The sequence below is a fragment of the Podarcis pityusensis genome (genome assembly GCF_964106645.2).
Source record: "Podarcis pityusensis genome assembly, chromosome: 15".
Taxonomy (NCBI): domain Eukaryota; kingdom Metazoa; phylum Chordata; class Lepidosauria; order Squamata; family Lacertidae; genus Podarcis; species Podarcis pityusensis.
The window spans coordinates 43,416,566-43,439,889 of record NC_138040.1 but is presented as its reverse complement, the minus strand read 5'-3'; the positions used below and the strand labels follow the sequence as shown (position 1 = coordinate 43,439,889).

Genomic DNA, 23,324 nt, shown 5'->3' with positions numbered 1-23,324 from the left:
AAGTGGGAGGCGCAGCGCAGCTCCTCTCGCGGCCGGCGGCTCCTGCAGGGCAGCCCGCTGCGGGGAACCTCGCGCGGCGGCGGCGGCGGCCCCTGGGCGGCCCGCGGACCCCTCGAGGGCGGCGGCCTCGCGGCGCCTCTTCCGCCGCCAGAATCCCCTCCCCGGGAGACTCGCCCACACGCGACCGCGCGCGTCTCGACGGGCCAGAGGCGCCCCGCCCTCTCTCCCGCCTCCCGCCAACCACTTCCGGGTGGAGCTTCACTCCGGGCAGAAGCACTTCCGGGGCCTGGGAGGCGCGGCGGGGGGGGGGGCTGGCGCGCGGGAGGCGTTTCTGTTGAGGCCACATCCGGGCGGAGCTTCCGGGTCCCTTTGTCCCTGGCGTCGCCGCCGCCGCCGCCGGGCTCCTTTCTTCTTCCCCGCGCCGCCTCAGGTGGGCGCCTCCCCGCCCCGCCCGGCCGAGAGGGGAGCGGCGGAGAAGCCCGGGCGCGCCCTTCGCCGAGGCCCCTGGGGGAGGGGCGCGAGGACCCCGCCGGCCAGGCCGCCGCACCTGGAATCTCTTTCTCCAAAAGTTTCAGCGCCTTCGCCCCCCCCGCCCCCCTTCCTTCCCTGGCCTGTCCGGGTTTTGTTCTCTCTCCTGCTTAGCTCTGCCTGTTCTTCTTCTTCTAGCCGAAGATGAGCTGCTTTGCTGCTGAATAGGAATCTGGGCGCCACCGCAGGGACCCGGGTCTGGGGGGGAGAGAGCCGCAGTGTCCCCCTTGCTGTGGCAGCCTGGCAGGGTGAGTCGCGGAGCAGCGGCAGTTCTGGGGGCAAGTTGTGGCCGAGCACCGCTGGCTTGTCGGTGTGGTTCTGACAGCTGAAAGGGTTCGACTCTTTCCCCGCATCCATTGTGCGGTTTGCATGTGGGATCTCTGTAACTCTTGTGTCTCTCTCATTACATTAGAAAAGAACCCTTCAAAATGGCACAGTTCAAGCGTCAGAAGCAGCTGAGAGCCAGCAATCTTCAGGGAGCCAGGACCTTCTCAGGTTAGTCAGATAAGGATGTTGTAAAGTTTGCCTCTGATCTATCCATGCAGTTGTTTAGGCCATGCTGGATGGGTGGTATCTCTGCTGCTTCTTTAAACCCTTCTTCATGAGGGATATGTGATGGGTTTGTTTTTTAAATTCTTTAGAGGGAAAGAGATTTCTGCTTTACTGGTTTTTGTTAATGCTCTGTGCTCTGTGTGTGTATTTGATAGAAAATCTGCATACAAAAATATGAGCATTACTTTTGTTCAGTTCTTAGCTAAGGGTGCTTTAGTCCCATCCTTGTAACCACACTTTGTTTACTCTAATCTTTTGAATCTTAATGGGAATAGTAAGGAGCTAATCTCATGGTTGTAATGAAATGAATGCATTAATTTTTTTTGCTAAGTGCCATCTATCTAATGAATGAAATTGTACATAAATGCACTTCTATCTGACCATTCAGTGATTTTCTAGTGTTTAAAATTATTTGCTCCTTTTCACTAGGAACCCAACCAGCCTCTTTATTGGGACCTGCACCTGGCCTCTTAAATCCTCCTATCTCAGCAGAGATTATTCAGGCGGCACGCCATCTTCAGGTCTGTGGGAGATGATTGGTTTTTTCTTGTAGATGTCAGTGAGATTCTGGTGTTTTTTCGTTTCCCCGAGAAGACAGTTAAGGGATTCTACTTCCACTGGAGAGCTCTATGAACAAGTTTCAAGGCAGTTCTAGTCAACTCCCTGGGCATGTGCCAGCAGCTATGTATTCCAGAGGCAGCAAGTGGTTTATGATGTGTCTCGGATGGAATCTCAGCCAGAGGTCAGGTGAAGACGGTCTGTGTGGCTCTCCTGATGTCTTTGGCACCTGGCTTCAAACTCTTTGCATTTAATGAAACCAGAGCTGCATGCTGTGTGCCAGTTTGGCTCAAAGCCATTGGAGGAGGGGTTGGAAATATGTATTTCAGATCCTTGGAGATAGCAAGTGTGCGTTAGGGTTTACACACTGCCGCCTTCCTTCAAACCATCAAATTTGGCTTAAGGTCATGTAAGTGGTCATAACTCTGATTGCAACAGTGAAGCTCTTCACGTTGAGTGGGAAGGCTAGAAATTTGGGGGGGAAATAAAGAAAATGTTAAGCCATGCTGTTTAAGAACTCATATGAAATACTGCGCAGTGTCAATGGGTCAGAAAAACAGTAGCCTTGACGAGGATCTGCCTGACACAGAGTTTCAAATTCACTTGTAGTCGTAACTGATCTAGGATAATTAGTATCTCCCATTTCCTTCTCAGTTGTTTCAGGACTAAGTATATATTGTAGATGGTTACAGAACTGTAGATGAGAGCCATCTCTATGGTATTCTTAAATTAGTCCCCCTGCCACAGTGTCATAGATCAGTCTGTTCATCCTAGTTTACAGTTTGCCTTTGCTGGAGCATAGGTACACTGCATCTCTGTGTCTACCTTGTGACTATCACTGCAGACTCTTATTTTTATTTACGTATGTTGCAGCCACAGCAAAGGTGGCATTTTTACATCTCTGCCGTATTAAGTAGTTGGTCCCTTTCCTTTCTTGCCCTGATCTGGCCACAGTGATCCATGCAATGGTCACCTCCAGGCTTGATTATTGTAACTCGCTCTATGCAGGGCTGCCCTTGAAGCTGACCCAGAAACTCCAGCAGGTGCAGAATGCCACTGCAAGGCTCCTTACGAGGTCCTTGCCACGGGATCACATTCATCCAGTCCTTTACCAACTGCACTGGCTCCTGGTGGAGTACAGAGTCAGGTTTAAGCTGCTGGTTTTGACCTTTAAAGCCCTATGCGGCCTAGGACCCACGTACCTAGGGGACCACCTCTCCTGGTATGCCCTGTGGAGGACCTTAAGGTCCACAGATGACAACATTTTGGAGGTCCCAAGTCGCAAGGTGGTTAGATTGGTCTTAACTAGGGCCAGGGCCTTTTCAGTACTGGCCCCGACTTGGTGGAACGCTCTGTCACAAGAGACTAGGGCCCTGCGGGACTTGATATCTTTCCGCAGGGCCTGCAAGACAGAGCTGTTCTGCCTGGCCTTTGGTTTGGACTCAGTCTGACCCTTATGATTCCCTCTCTTTATGGTTTTGATCTATGGGCTACTTTTAAAATGAGGCTGCATTTTAAATTGCATTTTAACCTGTATTTTAAATTGGTCCCCATCCCCATTACGTTTTTACTGTAATTTTTCTGGTGTTAGCTGCCCTGAGCCCAGCTCTGGCCGGGGAGGGCGGGGTATAAATAAATAATAATAATAATAATAATAATAATAATAATAATTTCCTGTCTTTTGATGAAAAGGTATTCAAGACAGCTTCCAGCAGGTGACACAATAAAAAAGCCACATTTAAACTATGTGGCCTTTGGTTCTAACCAATGGAATTTGCTCCCCTTTAGTACCCAGGGCAACTAGTTGCTGGAGCACAGTATTCTTTCCAGCAGAGAGTTAGTGGGGAGCAAGCTCTGTACAGCTTTTCCCCTGGCTGGGGGTGGTCTTCTATTTATTTTTGTGTTCTTCCTTAGAAGCAGGGCAAGCAACCTCCGAGAGTCTGTTGGGTCCTGTGGCTGATGCATGGAGCCCGAGAGCGCTTCCTTGCAGAGCAACAGGCATTTAGTTGAGCAGTTGAATAACTCAGTATAGAGCAGATGTGGGGAACCTTTGGCCCTCCTGTTGTTGCAGAGCTACAACTACATGAGGTCCATCATACATGGCCAATGATGATGGCAGATGTAGTTCAGCAACATCTGGAGAGCCAGAAATTTCCCATACCTGCTATTGAGGAAGGCAGTATTCTTCTAAGTCACAGTTGGTGTGTGTTTGTAGTAACTACTTTGATGAAGTAGGGTAGAATAGAAATTTATGATGAGGGCCTTTCTGTGATTCCCCGGTTTCCTGAGGTTTTCTTTAAATGTTAGTGGGCCTGGTAACCTCTTGTTTCGTGGCTCTCATGATCACATGCATTTTGCCCTATGAAGTAAGTAATCTGTTTTACAGGTGTATATCCTATTTGCCCAGTTTCTGCCTGAGCGCCCAAGTCGATAGTGCTTTCCTTTCTCTAGTACAGGCATACTGATCCTGAGTTCCAGGCTCTACCGCATGTAGGGCCTGCTGTTGTCTGAAGAAGCTCATATTACAGAATAGTTTTTCAGGGTTCAGTTGGATTAGGATGGGAAATAATTGTTCAGTTTGAAAGAGAGTTGGTTACTGCTTGACATCAATAGTGATATTGAATCCAGTGTTAAAGGATTTAGAAATCAATAAATGGCAAATTCCTCCTTTGGCAGATGAAAGAGCTTGAGAGTAGCCCGGACTTGATATGGCCTCAGTATTAAGAAATATTGTGAACTGTCTAGAACTCCAGTGACTGACACAGAGAGTGAATTAGACGGCTTGTGAATAGGTCGCACCTGCAGTCTGTTATGATTGTACCTGTTGACTGAGCCTGGGGATTGGGTATGCAGATGACCAGATTTGTGACACTGGTGATTAGTGTGTAACCTTTCATTATGTCATTATAGTGATTTCCCTGGGCCTTTGCTTTTCAGGGGGGAGAGAAACAACGCGTTTTTACTGGAATAGTCACCAGCCTCCACGATTACTTTGGAGTGGTGGATGATGAAGTTTTCTTTCAATTAAGGTGAGTAGAGAGCCATTAGGATGGCAGCAGAGACAAGAGGACAGCAAGTGGCTACTAATAGCATTCTCCCCTTGCCATCCAGCAGACTTGTGTTTCCTTCTATCTTCTTGAATTGCCCCAAAGCCTGATCTATACTTGGGAAGAATGAGGAAGCCCGACCTAGTATAGCCCTTTCTGCTACTTGAGATTGCAGCTGGAAGATGCTATTTAAATCCCCCACCCCATTTTTCCATTTTACAATATTCAACAATAAAGAAGCATTCAATAATAAATATATATTCAACAATAAATCACACACAAATCCAGTAATGTTTTCGTCGACTTCCATCCCTCCTCTTCTATGGTTTCTTATTTTTCTTTCAAATTCTTACATCATATTTTAATTTGTCCTTTTTACTCATTTATCCTTTTTAATTCCCTTAGAATCCTCGTGTTTATATCAATCCTGCTAATGTTTTTAATTGTTTACAGTTTTCATATATTCAATAAATTTCCTCCATTCTGCTACAAAGAGTTTACCATCTCTTAATCTTCTGGTAAGTTTCGCCATTTCTGTGTATTCCATCAATTTTAATTGCCAATCGTCTCTTTTGCAGGTCTCAAAGTGGTTCACAGGATAAAATCAGAATTTAAAGCTACTAAATACATAATCAAAATAAAAACAAAAACAACCCAATAAACACCCCAACACATTTTAAGTAATAAAAATAAATTTCATAATAAAAATGAACTTGACAAAAGAAAACATAAAAATGATTTAAAACCAAAATTTTTTAAAGCAGTTGAAAATACTTAAAATTCTCTTCCAGCAACATATCAAAAAGGACTAAGTCCTACCCACCTCACCATAAGATGAGCATAATCATAGGAGGCAACATTAATTAACCAGAGTCTAGGTAAACAGAAAGGTCTTAGCTTGGCACCTAGAAACTGACAAAGATGGTGTCAGGTGAGTTTCCCTGGAAAGGAGCATTTCATAGATGGGGGGGGGGGCACCGCTGAAAAGGCCTGTTCTCGTATGGCCACCCTCCATACCCCCCTTGGGTGGGGCACACACAAAAAAGGCCTCTGATGAAGACCACCGGGTTCCAGGCTTATTCGTATTTAGAGAGGTATTTCTTGGGGTATTGCAATCCTGAGGCAGCACTTTGAATTGTGGAGAAACAATTCCAGCCAGTTATTGCTGTTCTAGCTTAATACTTGCAGATATTTTTTTCTTTATGCAACAGATAACGAATAATCTGATTTCCTCACGTGCAGTCTTTAGTGGAGGAAGCAGAGCTCAGTGGTGGAGCATATGGTTTGCCTTCAGAAGGTGCCAGGTTCAATTCCTGATACAGTGGTGCCCCGCAAGACGAATGCCTCGCAAGACGAAAAGCTCGCTAGACGAAAGAGTTTTCCGTTTTTTGAGTCGTTCCGCAAGACGAATTTCCCTATGGGCTTGCTTCACAAGACGAAACGTCTTGCGAGTTCTTGCGAGTTTGTTTCCTTTTTCTTAAAGCCGCTAAGCCGTTAATAGCCGCTAAGCCGCTAATAGCCGTGCTTCGCAAGATGAAAAAACCGCAAGACGAAGAGACTCGCGGAATGGATTAATTTCGTCTTGCGAGGCACCACTGTATATCCATTTTTTAAAAAAAGAATTGGACTGCAGGTGGTGGTAAATATCTGTCTGGGATCCTGGAGAGCGGCTGCATGTTAGAGTTGACAATACTTTGCTAAATGCATAATTAGCCGGACCCTGATATAAGGCAACTTTGTATGTTTCCTGTGAAGTACAGTCAGAAAACGTAGACTCCTGACTCTGCTGTCTGCACAGGACAGGACAGGGCCTGGCTGGGGAAGCTGGACTTGACCTTCAGTTATGAGCTTTGGAGGTGCCCATTAGAAACTCAGCACCAGCAGAAATAAGGCATGTGTTTTCATCTCTTCTGTTTTGTTTCAGTGTTGTCAAAGGTCGGATCCCACAGATTGGCGAAAAGGTGCTGGTGAAAGCTGTCTACAACCCCAGCCAGTCAGTGCCCTGGAATGCCTTGAAGGTCCAGACATTGTCAAATCAGGTACCTCAGTGTTTCATTCTCCAAGTGTGTAGGGGGATTCTTTTTTGTCGTAAATAGAGTTTGAGTTACTTTGCTTGTGTTCGCTTTGATCTCATGTACGGAGATGAGTTACCTTTCTTCTACTAAGGTGGCACACTTTATTCAGTGCTAATTCATATCGTACAATGAAGCAATGAAAGATTCACAACTAACATGAAAAGTGGGTCTTTCACCAGAGACATTAGAAAAGCCCAGATAGCTTCTGAATCTTGAATGGAATTGCAAGTCAGAACTAAGAGACCTTCACACAGAGCCAAAGAAGTGATATTATTATTATTATTATTTATTGATAATTTTGTTATTTATGTGCCATCCCTCTGATTGATTTGTCCCAGCCATGCTGGGTACCTTCCAGCAAACTATAATAACACAATAAAACACCAAACATAAAAAAATTCCCTGTACAGGGCTGCCTTTAGATGTTTTCTAAAAATCATATAGTAGTTTATCTGTTTGACATTTGATGGGAGGGTGTTGCACAGGGTGGGCACCACTACCAAGAAGGCCCTCTGCCTGTTTCGCTGTATCTTCACTTCTCGTAGGGAGGGAACTGCCAGAAGGCCCTTGGCGCTGGACCTCAGTGTCTGGGTAGAATGATGGGGCAGGGGGGGAGATGCTCTTTCAGGTATACTGGGTTGAGACCATTTAGGGCTTTAAAGGTCAGCACCAACACTTTGAATTGTGCTCGGAAATGTACTGGGAGCCAATGTAGGTCTTCCAAGACTGGTGTTATGTGGTCTTGGCGGCAGCTCCCAGTCACCAGTCTAGCTGCAACATACTGGATTAGTTGTAGTTTCCAGGTCACCTTCAAAGGTAGCCCCATGGAGAACGCATTGCAGTCCAAGCGGGAGATAACTAGAACATGCACCACTCTGGCGAGACAGTCCGTGGGCAGGTAGGGTCACTTCCTGCTTACCAGATGGAGCTGGTAGACAGCTGTCCTGGACACAGAATTGACCTGCACCTCCATGGACAGCTGTGAGTCCAAAATGACTCCCAGGCTCTGCACCTGGTCCTTCAGGGACTCAGTTACCACATTCAGGACCAGGGAGTTCCCCACACCCACTCGCCTCCTGTCCCCAAAAACAGTACTTCTGTCTTGTCAGGATTCAACCTCAATCCGCTAGATTTACAGTGTGAAACCAAATAAACATCTCAACCATCAACGTAAAAAAGGAAACTATAAAATACCGTATTTTTTGTTCCATAAGTCACACTTTTTTCCTCCTAAAAGGTAAGGGGAAATGTGAGTGCGTCTTATGGAGCGAATGGTGCTGCACAGAGAGGGAGAGCTGCGCAACACCCGTTCAGCGAAGCGGGAGGAGGAACAGAAGGAGACCCTTCTGTTCCTCCTCCGTCTTCTCTGAAGGGGCGCTGCGCAGCTCTCCCTCTCTGTGCAGCGCCTCTCCTGCAAAGGAGAGACACTGCGCAGAGAGGGAGAACTGTGTAGCGCCCCTTCAGCGATGCGCCTGTCCTGCGAAGCTTCGCTTGAAGGGGCGCCTGTCCTGGAAGCCAGAGGAGGAATGGAAGGGAATCCTTCTGTTCCTCCTCCCGCTTCGCAGCGACGCTCCTGTCCTGGAAGCCGGAGGAGGAACAGAAGGGTCTCCTGCTCCTTCTCCAGCTTCGCTTGAAGGGGCGCTGCGCAGTTCTCCCTCTCTGCGCAGCGCCTCTCCTGTGAAGGAGAGACGCTGCGCAGAGAGGGAGAACTGCGCAGTGCCCCTTCAGCAACGCGCCTGTTCTGGCTTCTGCCTCTTCAGGTAGGGGGAGCCTTCATCCCGCTGCCCTGAAGAGGCTTGGCGCGGTTATCCCAGAAGCCAGAACAGCCACGCGGTATCCCAGATACCAGATCTCTCTTGATGTTCTGGCTTCTGGGATTCAGAATACTTTTTTCTTGTTTTCCTCCTCCGAAAACTAGGTGCACCTTATGGTCCGGTGCACCTTATGGAGAGAAAAATACGGTAAATGTAACATGTTTGCAGTGGCTTCTAGAGGATCCAGATTTCAAACCAGCCAGTTTTCAGTTTCTATATAGTGACTCTGCCCTGGCCATTCTCTTCAGAAATCTGTGTTGCTTGTGCTGGATTCCTTTTTGCATTGCAAACCAAAGTTATGGGAGTTATCAGTGTCCTTTCTTGCCTTGTCTTATGCCATTGGAAAGCAGCTTTATCCCATACAGCTAGATTGGAATTCTTTATTTATACAGAAATAATCCCAAGCTTTCTATAATTAATAGTTCCTTTCTACATTGCAAAAAAGTGGGATGAAATGTAAAAACTGTGACAAGCCAAACATGGAAAATGGGAAACACTGGATATTATCTGGCATTGATTGGCATTGTAGAGACACTGGCCCTACATGGGTAGCAGAGCATGCTCTTGGCGTTGGGGGTGTGATATACTGTATCACCATCTGCAAGAGATTACAAAGTGCATATTGGTAACCTTTTGGAGTCATTTTAACAACCTAAAATCTGATGTTCCTAAAGTAGCTAACATCAGGTGCTAGCAAATGAATAATAGATTGGCCTGAAGCTGTTAAGCATAGAATCTTTGAAAGTCTCTCAGTTTCTCGTAGTGTCTTGCTCCCTAGCGAGTGCCAACAAGGTTGTAGCCAAAACGGGGCCATGAAGAAGCAAAAGAGGCAGTGCCGTATCTGCAGAAGTACAAAAAAACTTTAGGTGGGAAAAAGCCCAACGACCCTAAAACAACTCAGTGAAGACTGATCATACTCTTTAGGTGCACAATTCTGCGTGTTGTAGTGGGGATTTAGATTGGTGGGTGGTGAGGGGAATGGTGTATCTTGGAAGATAAAATCTTGTTTTGAGCCCCTCTTGCCAAAGTCTGATAAATACTAAATTAGCAAGAGAATGGGTACATTAATAGTGACTGTTGTTCCTTTCATTACTACTTCAAATTTTGGGGCACTCTAGATTTGGAAAAGCATCGTTGATTATCCATTCCAGGCACTTTGCATTCTGGAATGATAGATGTGAGATATGAAGTCCATAGTGTAGCTTTTCTGTTGCTGATGATGTATATGCCATGCAGAAGAAAATGGTGTGCATGTATGTTTCTGGTTTATTTCTTGGCCGGGCTATCTGGTATTCTGTGGTGCTTTTCTGGCATAGGCACATTCCACTTTTGTGTCTCTGCATTGCCAATACTGTTGACATTGTGGAGAAATGGGGAGTTCACTCCTGATTCTTCGCAATGAGGTCTGCATTCTTAAATATGGGAACTAGTAGGGTAAGAAGGGTTGTATTTCTGGTTCATAGCCTCTGCTTGCACCACAGCCTCTTCTGAAGCCCCCCACCCCTCTGCTCCATGTGGCTTCTTTGGGGCAGAAGCAAGGCATCCTGGGAGCCCAGCCACAGCTGCTGTTTCAGCCTCACCGTATCCCACCTCTCTTTCCCCAGAAGCGTAAGTGTTGCTGCATCTTGTGTTTGCTGGTGGAGAAATGGAATGGTTAGACATACTAAGCATTGCAAATATACAATTTGGGGTGGTATGTCTGGTGATGGAATTTGAGACAGATCTCTTTTGAAAACCATGGAAAAAACTGAGGCAAGATCCTCTTTTAGGATGGTAGCATGGAGCCCAAGTCTTCAATAAGCCCTCTTTACTGGGCCATGGGAAAAGACTATAATTTATTTGATAAGGGATGGGTGGATAGGACCTGTGTTGCAGCTCTGTGAAGGATCTCTAGGGTGGTATATATGTGGCCAAGGTGGGGAGCTAGATTTTCAGCCTGAGATGGAATTAGTGTGTGAATTGGAACCAGCTGATGATAACAATTTTGAGTGAATGGGGGGGGGGCAGCACAGGGAGGCCAATGAATAGTCCAAAAGGCAGAAATAAGACTGTATGTCTTTCTTCCTCAGCAATGAGCCTTTTCCAGACATCTCCATCGCTGCACTTGAGCCATCTTGGCAGATATACTGGTCGGGGTCCAAAGGGCAGGCAAGACTCAGGCAGATGGTAAGGACTGTAGGTGTCCTCTGTGCTGGCACAAAGTCCCTTTCTGTTCCTCCTCCTTTTTGGATTGCAAATAGTGCAGGCTTCCAAAGAGAGTTATCCTGAACAGCCCTTGACACATATGCTTGTTTTTTCCACAACTGGAAGGTTTGTACCTGTTCTCTGTGCACCCCCCCCCCACATTGAGATTTAGTATTTTCCTTGTGCTCACACTGCCTCTTTCTATTCAGCAAAAAAATTCATATCTAGGAAACCTGCTTCATACCAGGTCAGACTGTTTGTCCCCTTAGCCTAGTCTTGTCTGCTAGTATTGATTACGGTGGCTCCCCAGGGTCTCAGGCAGGGGGAAGTCCCGTCCCCCCCAGTAACTGCTACTCAATCCTTTTTAACTGGAGATGACGGGGGGTGGACCCTGGCTCCAGGCTTTTCCCTTTCAGTCTCGTGCTGCTGCTTTTAGTTTCAGTTGTGCTTGTAGTATTACAGGGTGGCAGCTGCAAAATTCTCTCAGCCTTTCTCCTGCCCCTCAAGGATTCTTGTGCCACAGTTAGCCATGATGGCTAAATAGAATGGTTCAGGGGTGGTATGCCAATGGATACGTGATACTGGTGGGCAAGGGTGGGGAGGCCTGTCAATGCCTTTGTGTGCCAATTGTGGGCTTCCTGGAAGAATTTTGCTGACTGCTTTCAGAAACAGAGTGCTAGATAACATATACACTCCTTTATGGTCTTCTGTGATATTTGTTGGGGTTGTCATAGGTCAGTGGCTAAGCAGAATCAATCCTGGCCGCACATTGCATGGGAGAGTTGATTGATGCAGTGAATCTTAGAGCAGAAGGCCCTGACATCTTTGGATAAAACACATGGTTATAAATCTGAGTGACTGCAGTAATTACAGGTTCCACACAATTTCTTCCAGGGTAGGGATATACATTTGTCAGACCATAATTTTGGTAATCAGGCTGGGTGTCTCGTGCCCCCTCTCTTTCCTAAGCTTAGGGCCTTTGCAGGGCTGTGTATTGCTAAGAACTGAAGCTTGGAGGATCTGGCATCTCATGGCTATTGCTGTCTTAGCTGCTGTGCTGCCATGTTTTTAGGGACGACTTTGACGCCAAGAAACGGAAGCAGAAAGGTAACGAGCCATGGGGAGTGAAAAAACCACGGCACGAACCACCCCAGTACCGAGTCCAGTTGGCCTGCTATGCTGTGAACAGGTAAGGCCAGGAGACCAAGGGGCCCCTTTTGGGGAGGGGATTGCTGAATGAACCCTCACGTGTCAGGAATAGGAGCTTTTCATGCTCAACAACTAACTGCCTTGGCAGAAAGGAAGTATATAAATGTCACCGTCTTCATTATTCTCAACCTTTAGCTGATGTTGCTTGGGAATTAGAAACTCACAAATCAGTATAGTTAAAATCAATGCAGTTTTGGAAGGTTCATTCCACCATCTTGTATCCAGACATGCACAAAACCTGCTCCTTAATCTTGAGAACTATAATTCAAACTACACTCTTTTGGGGGTTGGCGTTGGCATCTGTCTGTTTTCTCCAGCCCCTTCTGCGATGCCATGGAAATCTTGAGGCGTTACTGCAGTATCCAGCTGCCCAAGGAGTTCTATGATGTGCGCCTCAGCTGGTTGGACACCTTTCCACTCACTCAGCCACTGACTCTCCGGCACCCCAGCCGCATCCAGGTAGCCAGTACTGCTGAAGAGGCGCCTCAGGGTGATGAAGGCACAGTGCAGGATGCTCAGCCAGAAGATGCCAACTCTGCATACAGTGCCAAGGTGAAGGATTTGGTGGTTGTTCTGTTAACGCAAACCAAATGGGGGCTGGACCAAGAACTGGCAGATGTAGTGGGTGAAAACCAGGTGCTGCAAATAGTTTTAATGTTTGAGTCAGGCTGAACTTCAAGCTTATTTGCGCACCTGTTGACCTTCACCTTCTCTGTCACTAATGCTTCATCCCATCATACCTGTGAGAGTCCATACTAGGGCATCAAACTACTTTCCCCTTGCAGACTCAGCTAAAGCCCAGTGTTGCTTTGACCATGCTATCCATGCTGAGTACAGCACTACAGTACAGTACAGATTCAGCTGAGGCTGACTAGGTGTCCTGGGATTAACTGATTCTTTTTGCCCATACATGGCTGGTGCCCAACATAAAGGGAATACAGTGGATGCTCAGGTTGCGAACGTGATCCGTGCGGGAGGCACGTTTGCAACCCAAAGTGTTTGCAACCTGCAGCGCCGCATCTGAGCACGTGCAGATTGCGATTCGGTGATTCTGCGCATGCGCAAAGCGCGATTTAGTGCTTCTGCACATGTGCGAGTGCCGAAACCGGGAAGTAACCCGTTCTGGTACTTCCGGGTTCGGCGTGGTGCGCAACCCAAAAACGCACAACCTGAAGTGTCTGTAACCCGAGGTATGACTGTACTGGGAACTGCTTGGCATTCCTGGGGTTCCCACACATTCACCTTCAACTAACAGAACTTGCATATGCACCTGTCTCTTGGTGCTTTAAAGAAGAAAAATGAGAGAGGTGGTAAAGACGATGACTTCTTTGTTGTACATCAAATTCTGCCTACGTATGTTTGTTGAAGATAACAGACATATGGAAACCATAAGCTTTGGTGCCACTTCCTTCACCTTCCCTTTAGCTAGTAGCCTCTTCTTCAGATTCTGCGTACGGCTCTGTGGCATTGTCGGATTTGGAGAAAGATCTGGGCCCTTCTCGGTGTTTTATATATCTAAGACATTTATATCCAGTTTTTCCATTAAAATGTTCAACGTGGCTTACAGTTGTTGTTTTTTATTAAAAAGGTCATTAAAAAAAATACAAGGCAGCAGCAGTTAAAAACAGTATCTATGAATTAAAAACTATAAAAATATGTAAGAGCAGTTTACCCGTTGCATAACATTTTGCTAACCCCTTTTCAGGATCAACCATGCAATAGCCTGTCTGCAATAGGGGGTGGGAGTGAGGAGAGGTCACTCTAGTACCTATGAAGCTGTATTATACCAAGTCAGAGCATCCTCTCCAGAGAGCCACTCTGATGTGATGGTAGCTGTCTAGAACCCTGGACAGAGGTATTTCCCTTTTTGAGATACCAGGGATTGAACCTTCAGCTTTCTACATGAAATGCTTCTTCCTTTCTGCTAAGATATTGGTCCCTCCCCAATGTAGGTTTTGCTGCTTTCTTCTCCGGGCATTGAAGAATTTTACCGCAATTGTTTGCTATATATTGAAGATCCCAGTGACCAGAGGGAGAGTCCTGAGCACCCAACTAAGCAAATTAAGGTGAGAATCTTCTGGTTCAAGAGAGGGCGGCCTAGAGGGATGCCAGACTTTACTCTTAGCCTTGTGCAAGAACTAGGGAGGGTGAAGCTACTCAGATAACTGGGAAGAATATCCATGAAAAAAATTTGAGAAGCAGGGTCAGGTGGGAGACTGAAGAGTGATTCAGGGAAAATGCATTGATGAATATATTCTCTAGTGCCCTGACCTATGGTTTAAAACAATAAATTTGAATAGATTACAAATGTATGGGCAGAATATTGTGATTTCTTTTCCTATGTGGGAGTGAACTTCTGTTCCATTGAGATCTGGAACGACTTTCTTCTCCTGTGAAAGGGCTTTTATTCCCACCTTTTCCTCTGTGGTACCAGGAATACCATATCTAGAGACAAAGATTTTAGATGATGTAGGTATTGCTTTTGAGAGTATACATTTGGGGTCAACAACAAGCTTACCCCCACCTACAAACTACTGTGGGATGTTGGCTGCCTTCTCTAGGAGCAGGTACAGTTGGGCTTCCTTAAGGTCTTCTAGCTAGATGATGTACAAAGTGCCTTAGATCCCTTGCCCCATTCCCCGCACTCAACCTAGATGAGGTTCCTTTTCTATAGCTGGGAGGCTGATGCTGACAGTAACATGTTTTCAGCCCTGCTTGTGGTTCCCTGCATTTTGGATTGGTCAGGTTGTGGTCTGTGGTTGTGGTCTAGCCATGAAGCATTAGGTTAGACTTGATGCCTTTTGGTCTCTTCCAGTTTTCAGTGGGTAAGGAGCCATGCTGATTAGTCAGGTGTGGTTGGGGGCTGGGGTAGCAGGAGTTGGGGGTAATCAAGGCATCTCCCTGAGCTCAGTCACCCTCCAAGATCTGGGTAGTATGTCTCCTTACAGTCTCTCTTTCCTTAGTTCTTGCTGGGAAAGAAAGCAGACGAAGCAGTGCTGATTGGAGGGGAGTGGTCCCCATCTCTGGACGGTCCTGACCCAGCTGCAAACCCTATGGCTCTGATTCACACAGCCATTCGTTGCACCAAAGCGCAGATTGGTTTGGACTTGAGTGCTTGCACTAAGTGGTGAGTCTAAGTGGTGTTGGGACTGGAGACTATGGGTCTGTTTAGAGCTGGGGTGGGGAACATTTCAGCCCAGGGGTTGCATTCCCTTGTGGGCAACTTTTCGGGGGCTGCATGCCAGTGGTGGGTGGGGCAATGGCTTTATTTATATCCTACCCTTCGTCTTCCCTTTCTGCAAAAATGCACATGTACCTCCCAATCCAAGGAAACGAGAGGTGTTATCACAGTTCAGGGGCAAATTCTAGCCAGACCAAAGCACTCAAGGGTGGGGAGCAGGGCTGCTAAGGGGAGTCACCCAGGGAGAGGCCTGAGAGCCACATTCAGCCTCTGAGCCAGGCCTGAGGTTTCCCCACCCTGGTTTGGAGAGAGATTCATGCAAACTATCAGCCAGCCCTTATTTATTTATATATTGCCTTTCCACATGATATGTTCAAGGAAGTTTACATCAAAACTGATAATGTGAAATCAATAGAATCTTGTTACCTGGGATCCCAGGTGAATGATCATTACAGTGGTTAAAAGGTAAAGGTACCCCTGCCCGTACGGGCCAGTCGAGTCCGACTCTAGGGTTGTGCGCCCATCTCACTTAAGAGGCCGGGGGCCAGCGCTGTCTGGAGACACTTCTGGGTCACGTGGCCAGCGTGACGAAGCTGCTCTGGCGAGCCAGCACCAGCGCAGCACACGGAAACGCCGTTTACCTTCCCGCTATAAATCTGTACCTATTTATCTACTTGCACTTAGGGGTGCTTTCGAACTGCTAGGTGGGCAGGAGCTGGGACCGAAAGACGGGAGCTCACCCCGCCGCGAGGATTCGAACCGCCGACCATGTGATCGGCAAGCCCTAGGCGCTGAGGTTTTACCCACAGCGCCACCCGCGTCCCATTACAGTGGTACCTCAGGTTAAGAACTTAATTCATTCTGGAAGTCCGTTCTTAACCTGAAACTGTTCTTAACCTGAGGTACCACTTTAGCAATGGGGCCTCCCGCTGCCGCCGTACCGATTTCTGTTCTCATCCTGAAGCAAAGTTCTTAACCCGAGGTACTTCTGGGTTAGTGGAGTCTGTAACCTGAAGCGTCTGCAACCTGAGGTACCACTGTAGATCTGATCAGTTTGATTGAGTTAAGGGGGATGTACTTGGTAACCATATCTTTGAATTTCCAGATAGATTTTAATAGTTGTAGGAACACATGCAGCTGCCTTATACTGAGTCAGTCCATTGGTCCATCTGGCTCAGGAGTGTCCACGCTGACTGGCCGTGGCTCCAGGGTTTCAGGCAGGGAGCCTTCCTCCAGCCCACCTGCAGATGCCCAAGATTGAAGCTGGGACTTTCACTCAAAGCATGGGTTCTTCCCCTGAGCTATGGCCCTTTCCCGTTTAGGCAGAGTAAATGCCTGTTTTGCTGTTGGCATACTATATCCTATAGTTGAAACGGGGTCAAAAATAAAACACATTATAACATAAAACTTTCTGGGTGTCCCCCCTGCCTTCAGAAGTGAGGTGGGTAGAGACTGGAAAAAGTTCCTTCTTGGTTGTGTTCCCCAGCTGTGGAAACCCCTTTCCAGGGAATATCCCCAGTGCCTCTTCTTCTGTCTGTTTGGCACCATGCAAACCCCTTTTTATGTTTCCAAGCTTTTCATCTGTTTTTCTTTCCCCCTTTTAAATGTTGCTGCTGTGTTGTTTTTATGGCTTGCGACTTTCATTTTTTATTGTTCATTATTTATGTTGATATTTTTAGGGTTTTACATAAGCTGCCTGGGGCACCATATGAATACAGGCTAGGTATAAATGCCTAGAATGAAAAAAAAGTGAAACTACAAGTCATTGTTAGAAAGGGACTTGTCTGTGATTTGGAGCAGACGGCCTGTGCATGCAGCTTCATGCTCAGGGACTACAGAAGACTCTGTGATCAGAAGAAGGATTGAGCAGATTATGGCGGGCGGCAACAAAGGAACATGTGCCAGAGCACAGGATTGTCGTCCCCGGGGCCCAGGGCCCTTTTTGCTTACCATCTGCCACCATGGCTTCTCCTGTGATGGGAGACCAGATTGGTGGGGTGGAGGGTAAAGCTTCTGTTCATACTGCCAAGCAATACAAAAGCCCACTAGTCATATTAGTCTGTTAGAACAAATTTTAAAAAATGGTTATGTGGCACCTTTGAGGCTGATTTAACTGTGGCATCAGCTTTCCTGGACTAGAAGCCTAATAATGCATCCGGTGAGGAGTACTTTTAGTCCATGAATATTGATACAACACAAATCTGTTCATTTTTAAGATGCTACAGGATTCGTTCCCTGTTTCTCATTTTATCATTCAGAAGCACAGCAGCATGTCATTATTGCTTGGCTAGCTTGACCACTAGGTGGCTGCCTTTTTAATGAGATAAAGCAAGCAAATCGGTTTTGTTGAGTCTCAGCTTTATGCATGTGCTATGCAAAATTACGTTGATTTTATTCTGGAAATTTATTGCTGCAATGTAAGAGGGCTATTTTCCAGAAATGCCTACAGCACTAGTTTCTTTTTTGGCAGAACTGAAATGGCTATGGCAGGGGTCGGGAATATTTTTTGGCCAGAGGCTAGATACTGTCCTCAGGGCTAAACGCAAAGGAACTCTTTGCCAGCAGCAAGCAGCAGCTTAGTGCTGGACAGCAAACACTGTTTTTTCCATTTGTAACTTAACATTTCCCCTTTGCAGTCCCACAAACCTGTTGCTTCTTCAGAAGATAAATGCCTACAGGTGTGTTTTGAATTCAAACCAAGCTGCAGATAGACAATTTCAAGAGGGCTTGTCAGTTGCTCCCGCTTTTCAAGAAACCATCAGCAGCATGCTTTAAGCTCCTCGTTGCTCCTTTGCAGCCATGTCTTTACCTGCCTGTGGGGCAGGTGGTCGTGATTTGGAGAAAATTGCTTCAAGGGCCAGTCTAGAAACTCTTCCAGGCCTAATTCTGGCCCATAACCTGGCAGAGGTTCCCCATGTCTGGCATGGGAATGTCTGGGATTATGACCACATTTTTCAAGTCTGCTTCTTAAAAAAATAAATAAATTGATAAGAGCTAGTGTGTACTTTAAATAACCCCATGAATCAAAGACCTGAGGAGAGTTCTGTAGTTAATGATGAAGTTGTTTCTGCCCTTTGTGAGCTGAGAGCATCCTCTCCTCTGTTTACCTTCTGGGTCCCCTTCCTCTCACCTGTAGCAGTGAAGCAATGGCAGCCTCCTTTTGAGCCATCACTGGCGGGGGGCGGGGAGCAAGAGCCTTCTTTGTGGGTGGGAAGCATCAATACACAGAATAGGTGGAGTTGCAGAAAACATGGGTGGATATGGGTCTCGTTGCCCAGGCTCAAGGGCTTTTGCTCAGTTCTTGGGGCTTGGGGAGCTGCTTCTAGGGAAAGCCCATTTGTGCTGCCATCCTAACTGAGAACTGTGTGCCACTGGTTCCCTGGAAGTCCAGCAGATGCTTTTGCACATGAGCTCCTTGGAGTCAGTGAATACTTCATAAGATTAGACCTCCAGCCAATTGACACGGAGGGGAGAAGCCGGAACTTGGAATACATTGGTTTGGTTAGTAGCAGCATGGCTATATATAGATTCCTTGCACTGGGTAACCATGGCAACAGATCTTATTTTGCTTAAACCTGACTGCACATGTGACTTGTTTGGGAAGTAACAGATGCAGGAAGATGGGAGCTTCTGGGCCTTTAAAGCTTTGCCACCTGTTGAATTCAGTCTTGGGTTGGAGTACTCGTCCCTCTTCTTCTGTTCTCTAGTGCTGAACAAAGTCAGATGTTTCTGGAGTGAAGTCTAATGGCAGGGGCAACTGCAGTGAGCGAGGCTAGCAGAATGAATGACACTCAGGTTCTGGATTCTGGAACCATTATAGGCCAAGAGCAGCAACAGAGCTTGGCTGACCACTGGATTTTGTGGAAGGAATCCGTCCTGGGCCAGTATTCATTGGGCAACTGTTGCCAACTTGGATGGAAAGTAGATCTTCTCCAGTAGCGTTTGGCTGAGTCTCACTAGTTTATTTATTCATAAAATGTATATACCACAATAGACAAAGAAATCACTTAATTGACTTACGGGGGAAAGGATTATAATAGTAAACCAGTGGCCCCACCTGTGCACTATACATTTAAGCTGAACAAAATAACACAACACGATGGCCAATAGCAATGGCACTAAACACTATTTATAGACTAATACAAATGATCAGAAATTGCAACCAAAGTCTCGAAATCTTCTTCACCGGTCGCGGTGGAATAATTCAAAAATTTGATCTATACATAATCTGTCACCAAATATCGCCGGAACAGAGTTTCCGGATAACCAATCTGTTTTGTTCAACTCTTCATCAGCCAGACTTGTAAGAATTAATATGAGAAGGATGCAGTTCAGTTTCTTAACAAGATATAAGTAAATATAAATGCTGTAGGAAATATGCTAGTTAGATTTTCATTGTTTTATTTAATTGCATTATGATCCACTGACTGGATGGGGTACTGTTTTCATCTGGTGATTAGTGCCTTCCCACCGTAGCAGTACCTATTTATCTACTTATGTCAGGCATTCTTGCTGTTAATGTTGTGCTGTGTCTTTAATTTTCCTTACAGTATATTAGTTTCACTTGTGGCTAACTATATTATGTTCTTTACAATTTGTTACCAGCATCAGTGACTACCGTATCATATCAGCACTGATCCAGAGCATATTTCCTACATCATTTATATTTACTTACATCTTGTTAAGAAATTGAACTGCATCCTTCTCATATTAATTCTTACAAGTCTGGGTGATGAAGAATTGATCAAGATTGGCTGATGAAGCATTGAACGAAACAGATTGGTTATCTGGAAACTCTGTTCCGGCGATATTTGGTGACAGATTATGTATAGATCAAAATTTTGAATTATTCCACCGCGACCTGTGAAGAAGATTTCGAGACTTTGGTTGCAATTTCTGATCATTTGTATTAGTCTATAGTGTTTAGTGCCATTGCTATTGGCCATCGTGTTGTGTTATTTTGTTCAGCTTGTCTATATTGCAACATAGAGGTCTGTTCACTATACATTTAAGGCAGTATCATTCCGTTTTAAACACCTGTGGCTTCTCCCACAGGGCTGTGGGAGCTGCAGTTTGTTAAGGAGGTTGAAAGTTGTTAGGAGACAATTCCGCTCACAAAGCTATAAGGAATTGATGATATATTCCTATGAGGGAAATAGGGATCTCCTCGCAACTTTAATGCCCCCGCCCGATTTTTGGGGGGAAGCCCACAGCTGTTTAAAGTGGAATGATACTGCTTTAAAGGTATCGTGCAGATGTGGGGAAGTATCAATTCTTATAAAAATACAATAAATTAAAACTTTTAAAAAGCTAACTAAAACAGAAGGTAATTTTATACCATAGATAAAACTGAGTGGTGCATAAAGAGAAAAAAAGTATAAGCATTAGGAATCAGAGTCCAGGGAACTTTGGGTAAGCATATATGTATTTAAAGCCGTTTATTGCCTCTGTTTCTCCAACCACCTGAGGGAGGAAATTCCAAAGGCCGATGCCACCACCAAGAATGCCAACTTCCATGTTGTTGCCAAGCAGCAAAACCAGCAGGGACAACCAACAGGGTTTCCTTGGAAGATCTTAAAAGCTGGTTTGGTCTGTACTCGGGAAGGTGGTATGCTAGATTAATGGCCGCTGCACACACAATTCTCTTCTTTAGGTGAATGCCAAACATGTTATACATGTACATGTAAAGTGTGAATGCTGAGAACATGTGCTGGCATAGAGAGAGGCCTCTCCAGAGGTTTGAGTTAGTCTGCCAATTGAGTGTGTGTTTGGTGCCAAACCCACGCCTGCTGTTGTGTAATGGGTGAAGTAGCCTACGATACAAATTGTTCAGATCCCTGAATATATTGAAGACTCAAAAGAACTGAAAATCATTTTAAGGTGCAGCTTAAAAACTGGTGACGGTAATGGGGCTTGGAGTGGGGAGAGATCAGCTTTTGAAATATATTTCCCCAAAGCAAAAGATGAACACTTATGAGACTATGTTGAATCTATATCTGTATTTTTAGAACAGAATTGGTGATGCTGTTGAGGAAAGGGAGTCCAGGAATGTGTGTGACCTCCTTAGTATTGTCAGATGATGGGAACAAATGAGCCCGACCACACAGTACAGCCAGGGTGGGGAACCGTTTTTCTGACGTGGACCTCGTTCTTTCAGGGATAATCAGTAGTTGGGAGTGGAAGGGAGTGGAGCACCCCTTTCCCCCTCTCTTTCTGCCCTTCCCTTTCCCCCCACCTGAAATAAGGCTGAGAGCTGCAGGTTGCTCTCCTCCACACTACAGGCAAAAAAGTCCCTGCATTGCTGGCTGGTATGAGTCAATATCCCAGGAGTCCCATCTCCTCCTCCTCCTCCTCCTCCTCCTCCTCTATCCTGATGGCTGACAAATCCATTCTGTAGGTTCTTTTTCCCCCCAAAAGGGAGAAATGCAAATAGCATTACATACACAGGTCATTTAAGTATATCCTCATTATCTAATTTGTAGAGCTTAGTGTGTCTGAGTCCCCTCTTGTGACCTTTGGGGAAGGAATCCTCACAGTACTTACTGGCTCATTGCTGTGACATTTCTGCATTTTTCAGAAATCATTCTGTATTTTGCTGCTTGTTTTGCTGCTTTTCTAGGAATGAGGCAACTTCCTGTGGGAGTCTTGCATCCCTACACACTTTCTGCATTTGCAATCAAGCCATCCCCACTCTACTTCTTGAATTTGGTGTGATCTCTCAAGGAGGCTGATCCTGATTTACTTTGGCCTTGGCTCCATGGGTTGGATGGAGAGTGTTTAGCAGGAACCACCCTGAGTCCTGTAACTGACCTGGGATGCACCCAGCTCTTTCCTTTTGGGACTACCAGGAGAGGCATAGACTTGGAACAGATAGGATTGATCAAGACCTAAAAGGCTCTTGGTCTCAGTGACCAAGGAAAGAAACCATTCTGTAAAGAGCCTGCATACCAGCTGCAGCAGAAGAGCTTGGTGGGGCTGTACAGCCCTCCTGAGAACGGGCCTTTTTGTGTCCTGTTGTGTCTCAATTCTCTCTCCAATCCCTGCTCACCAGGTTCCGGTTTGCAGAGTTCAGATACCTGCGTGAGGGAAACCCATCTCATCAGGAGAGGACAGTGGTCTTCTTGCCAGACATTTGGAGCTGCATGCCATCTCTTGAAGAATGGGAGGCCTCATGCAAGCAGAAAGCAGAAAAAGCTGCTGCACCATCAGAAGAGAAAGTGGAGATGGTAAGAATGGGTTGGTGTTGGACAGAAAGTTAACCAGAGCAGAGAGAAATCAGAGGCACCTGGTAACCTACAGCATGATAGCTTAAAAGGAGGGTTTTTTAATATTTTATTTATTTATTTATTTAAGGCACTTTTATACCACTTGGGAGAAGGGCCATTTGATTCCCAGCATCTACAGGTAGGGCTGGATGAGAACCCTGCCTGAAACCTATTTTAGGGAGTTGCTGCCATTCTGTGTAGACAGTATTCAATGGGCTGTTGGTCTGACTTGGTATAAGACAGGTTTCTAGGTTCCTGTGACTTCAGTCATGGGACAGTCCTTGTCTCCCAGGCTTTGTGGGGTCACGCCACCAGTTTAAGAACACTGTTGGGAAGAGGCTTTGGCTTTGGATTGAAGCTAGACATTAGCCTTGGCTCAGGAGTATGTACTTCATCCAACTTAGGGGTTGTTGCATCCAGTGCTTACTGAAATGCTTTTGCTCCTAAACAGGAAGAGGAAACTGTGCAGTCCTCTGAACGAGGCTTCAAGCAGGAGTCCAGCGAACAGGAGGTAGACTCAGCTGAGCCTGTCCCTGAGCCAGCTCTTGAGACCTCAGCACCTGAGCCAGAGATTCCAACTCCTCCCCTGGAGCCTACCATAGTTGCTCACCTGCAGCCGGCACTGCAGGGTGGCCAGCCCAGCTGCACCAACATCTCCCTTTGCTCTCTGCTGGAGTACAGACGGCAGCGGGAGAAGCTCTCCTTTGAGGTAGGCTTCATTTTCTTTGGGATCTGGCTTCTACAGGGAGACTCTCTTCTTCTGGCTTCTCTTGGCACCTCCTCTTTCTAGCTGAAATTTGAGATTTGCCTTTTGGGGCGCATATCTCAGGCAAGCTACCACACTTACGTTCCTATCAGCTCAGTAACCTTTTATGGTGTTTGAAGTTCATGGAAACTAGTAGAAGTTACTG

At 46.2% G+C, this 23,324-nt stretch overlaps 2 protein-coding genes across 4 annotated transcripts in view; one reads left to right on the top strand and one right to left on the bottom strand.

Annotated features, from left to right (window-relative positions):
- The window catches only part of LOC308464205 (uncharacterized protein), a gene marked incomplete at its 3' end in the record, with an annotated part of 365,536 nt that overhangs the window by 267,887 nt on the left and 74,325 nt on the right, over positions 1–23,324 (bottom strand). The window lies entirely within an intron of this gene.
- Positions 300–23,324, top strand: part of CCAR2 (cell cycle and apoptosis regulator 2) — a 31,540-nt gene continuing 8,515 nt past the window's right edge. For all 3 annotated transcript variants that reach the window (XR_013979715.1, XM_080982353.1, XM_080982354.1), the window contains exons 1-14: positions 300–430; positions 667–776; positions 941–1,023; positions 1,510–1,601; positions 4,576–4,667; positions 6,610–6,724; positions 10,056–10,182; positions 10,644–10,740; positions 11,831–11,947; positions 12,285–12,519; positions 13,920–14,033; positions 14,931–15,094; positions 22,200–22,374; positions 22,865–23,122. Coding sequence is in view for 2 of the 3 variants with exons in the window: in XM_080982353.1 (XP_080838479.1) it covers positions 957–1,023; positions 1,510–1,601; positions 4,576–4,667; positions 6,610–6,724; positions 10,056–10,182; positions 10,644–10,740; positions 11,831–11,947; positions 12,285–12,519; positions 13,920–14,033; positions 14,931–15,094; positions 22,200–22,374; positions 22,865–23,122 (1,653 nt within the window). In the remaining variant the exon portion in view is untranslated. The remainder of the gene's footprint in view (positions 431–666; positions 777–940; positions 1,024–1,509; positions 1,602–4,575; positions 4,668–6,609; positions 6,725–10,055; positions 10,183–10,643; positions 10,741–11,830; positions 11,948–12,284; positions 12,520–13,919; positions 14,034–14,930; positions 15,095–22,199; positions 22,375–22,864; positions 23,123–23,324) is intronic.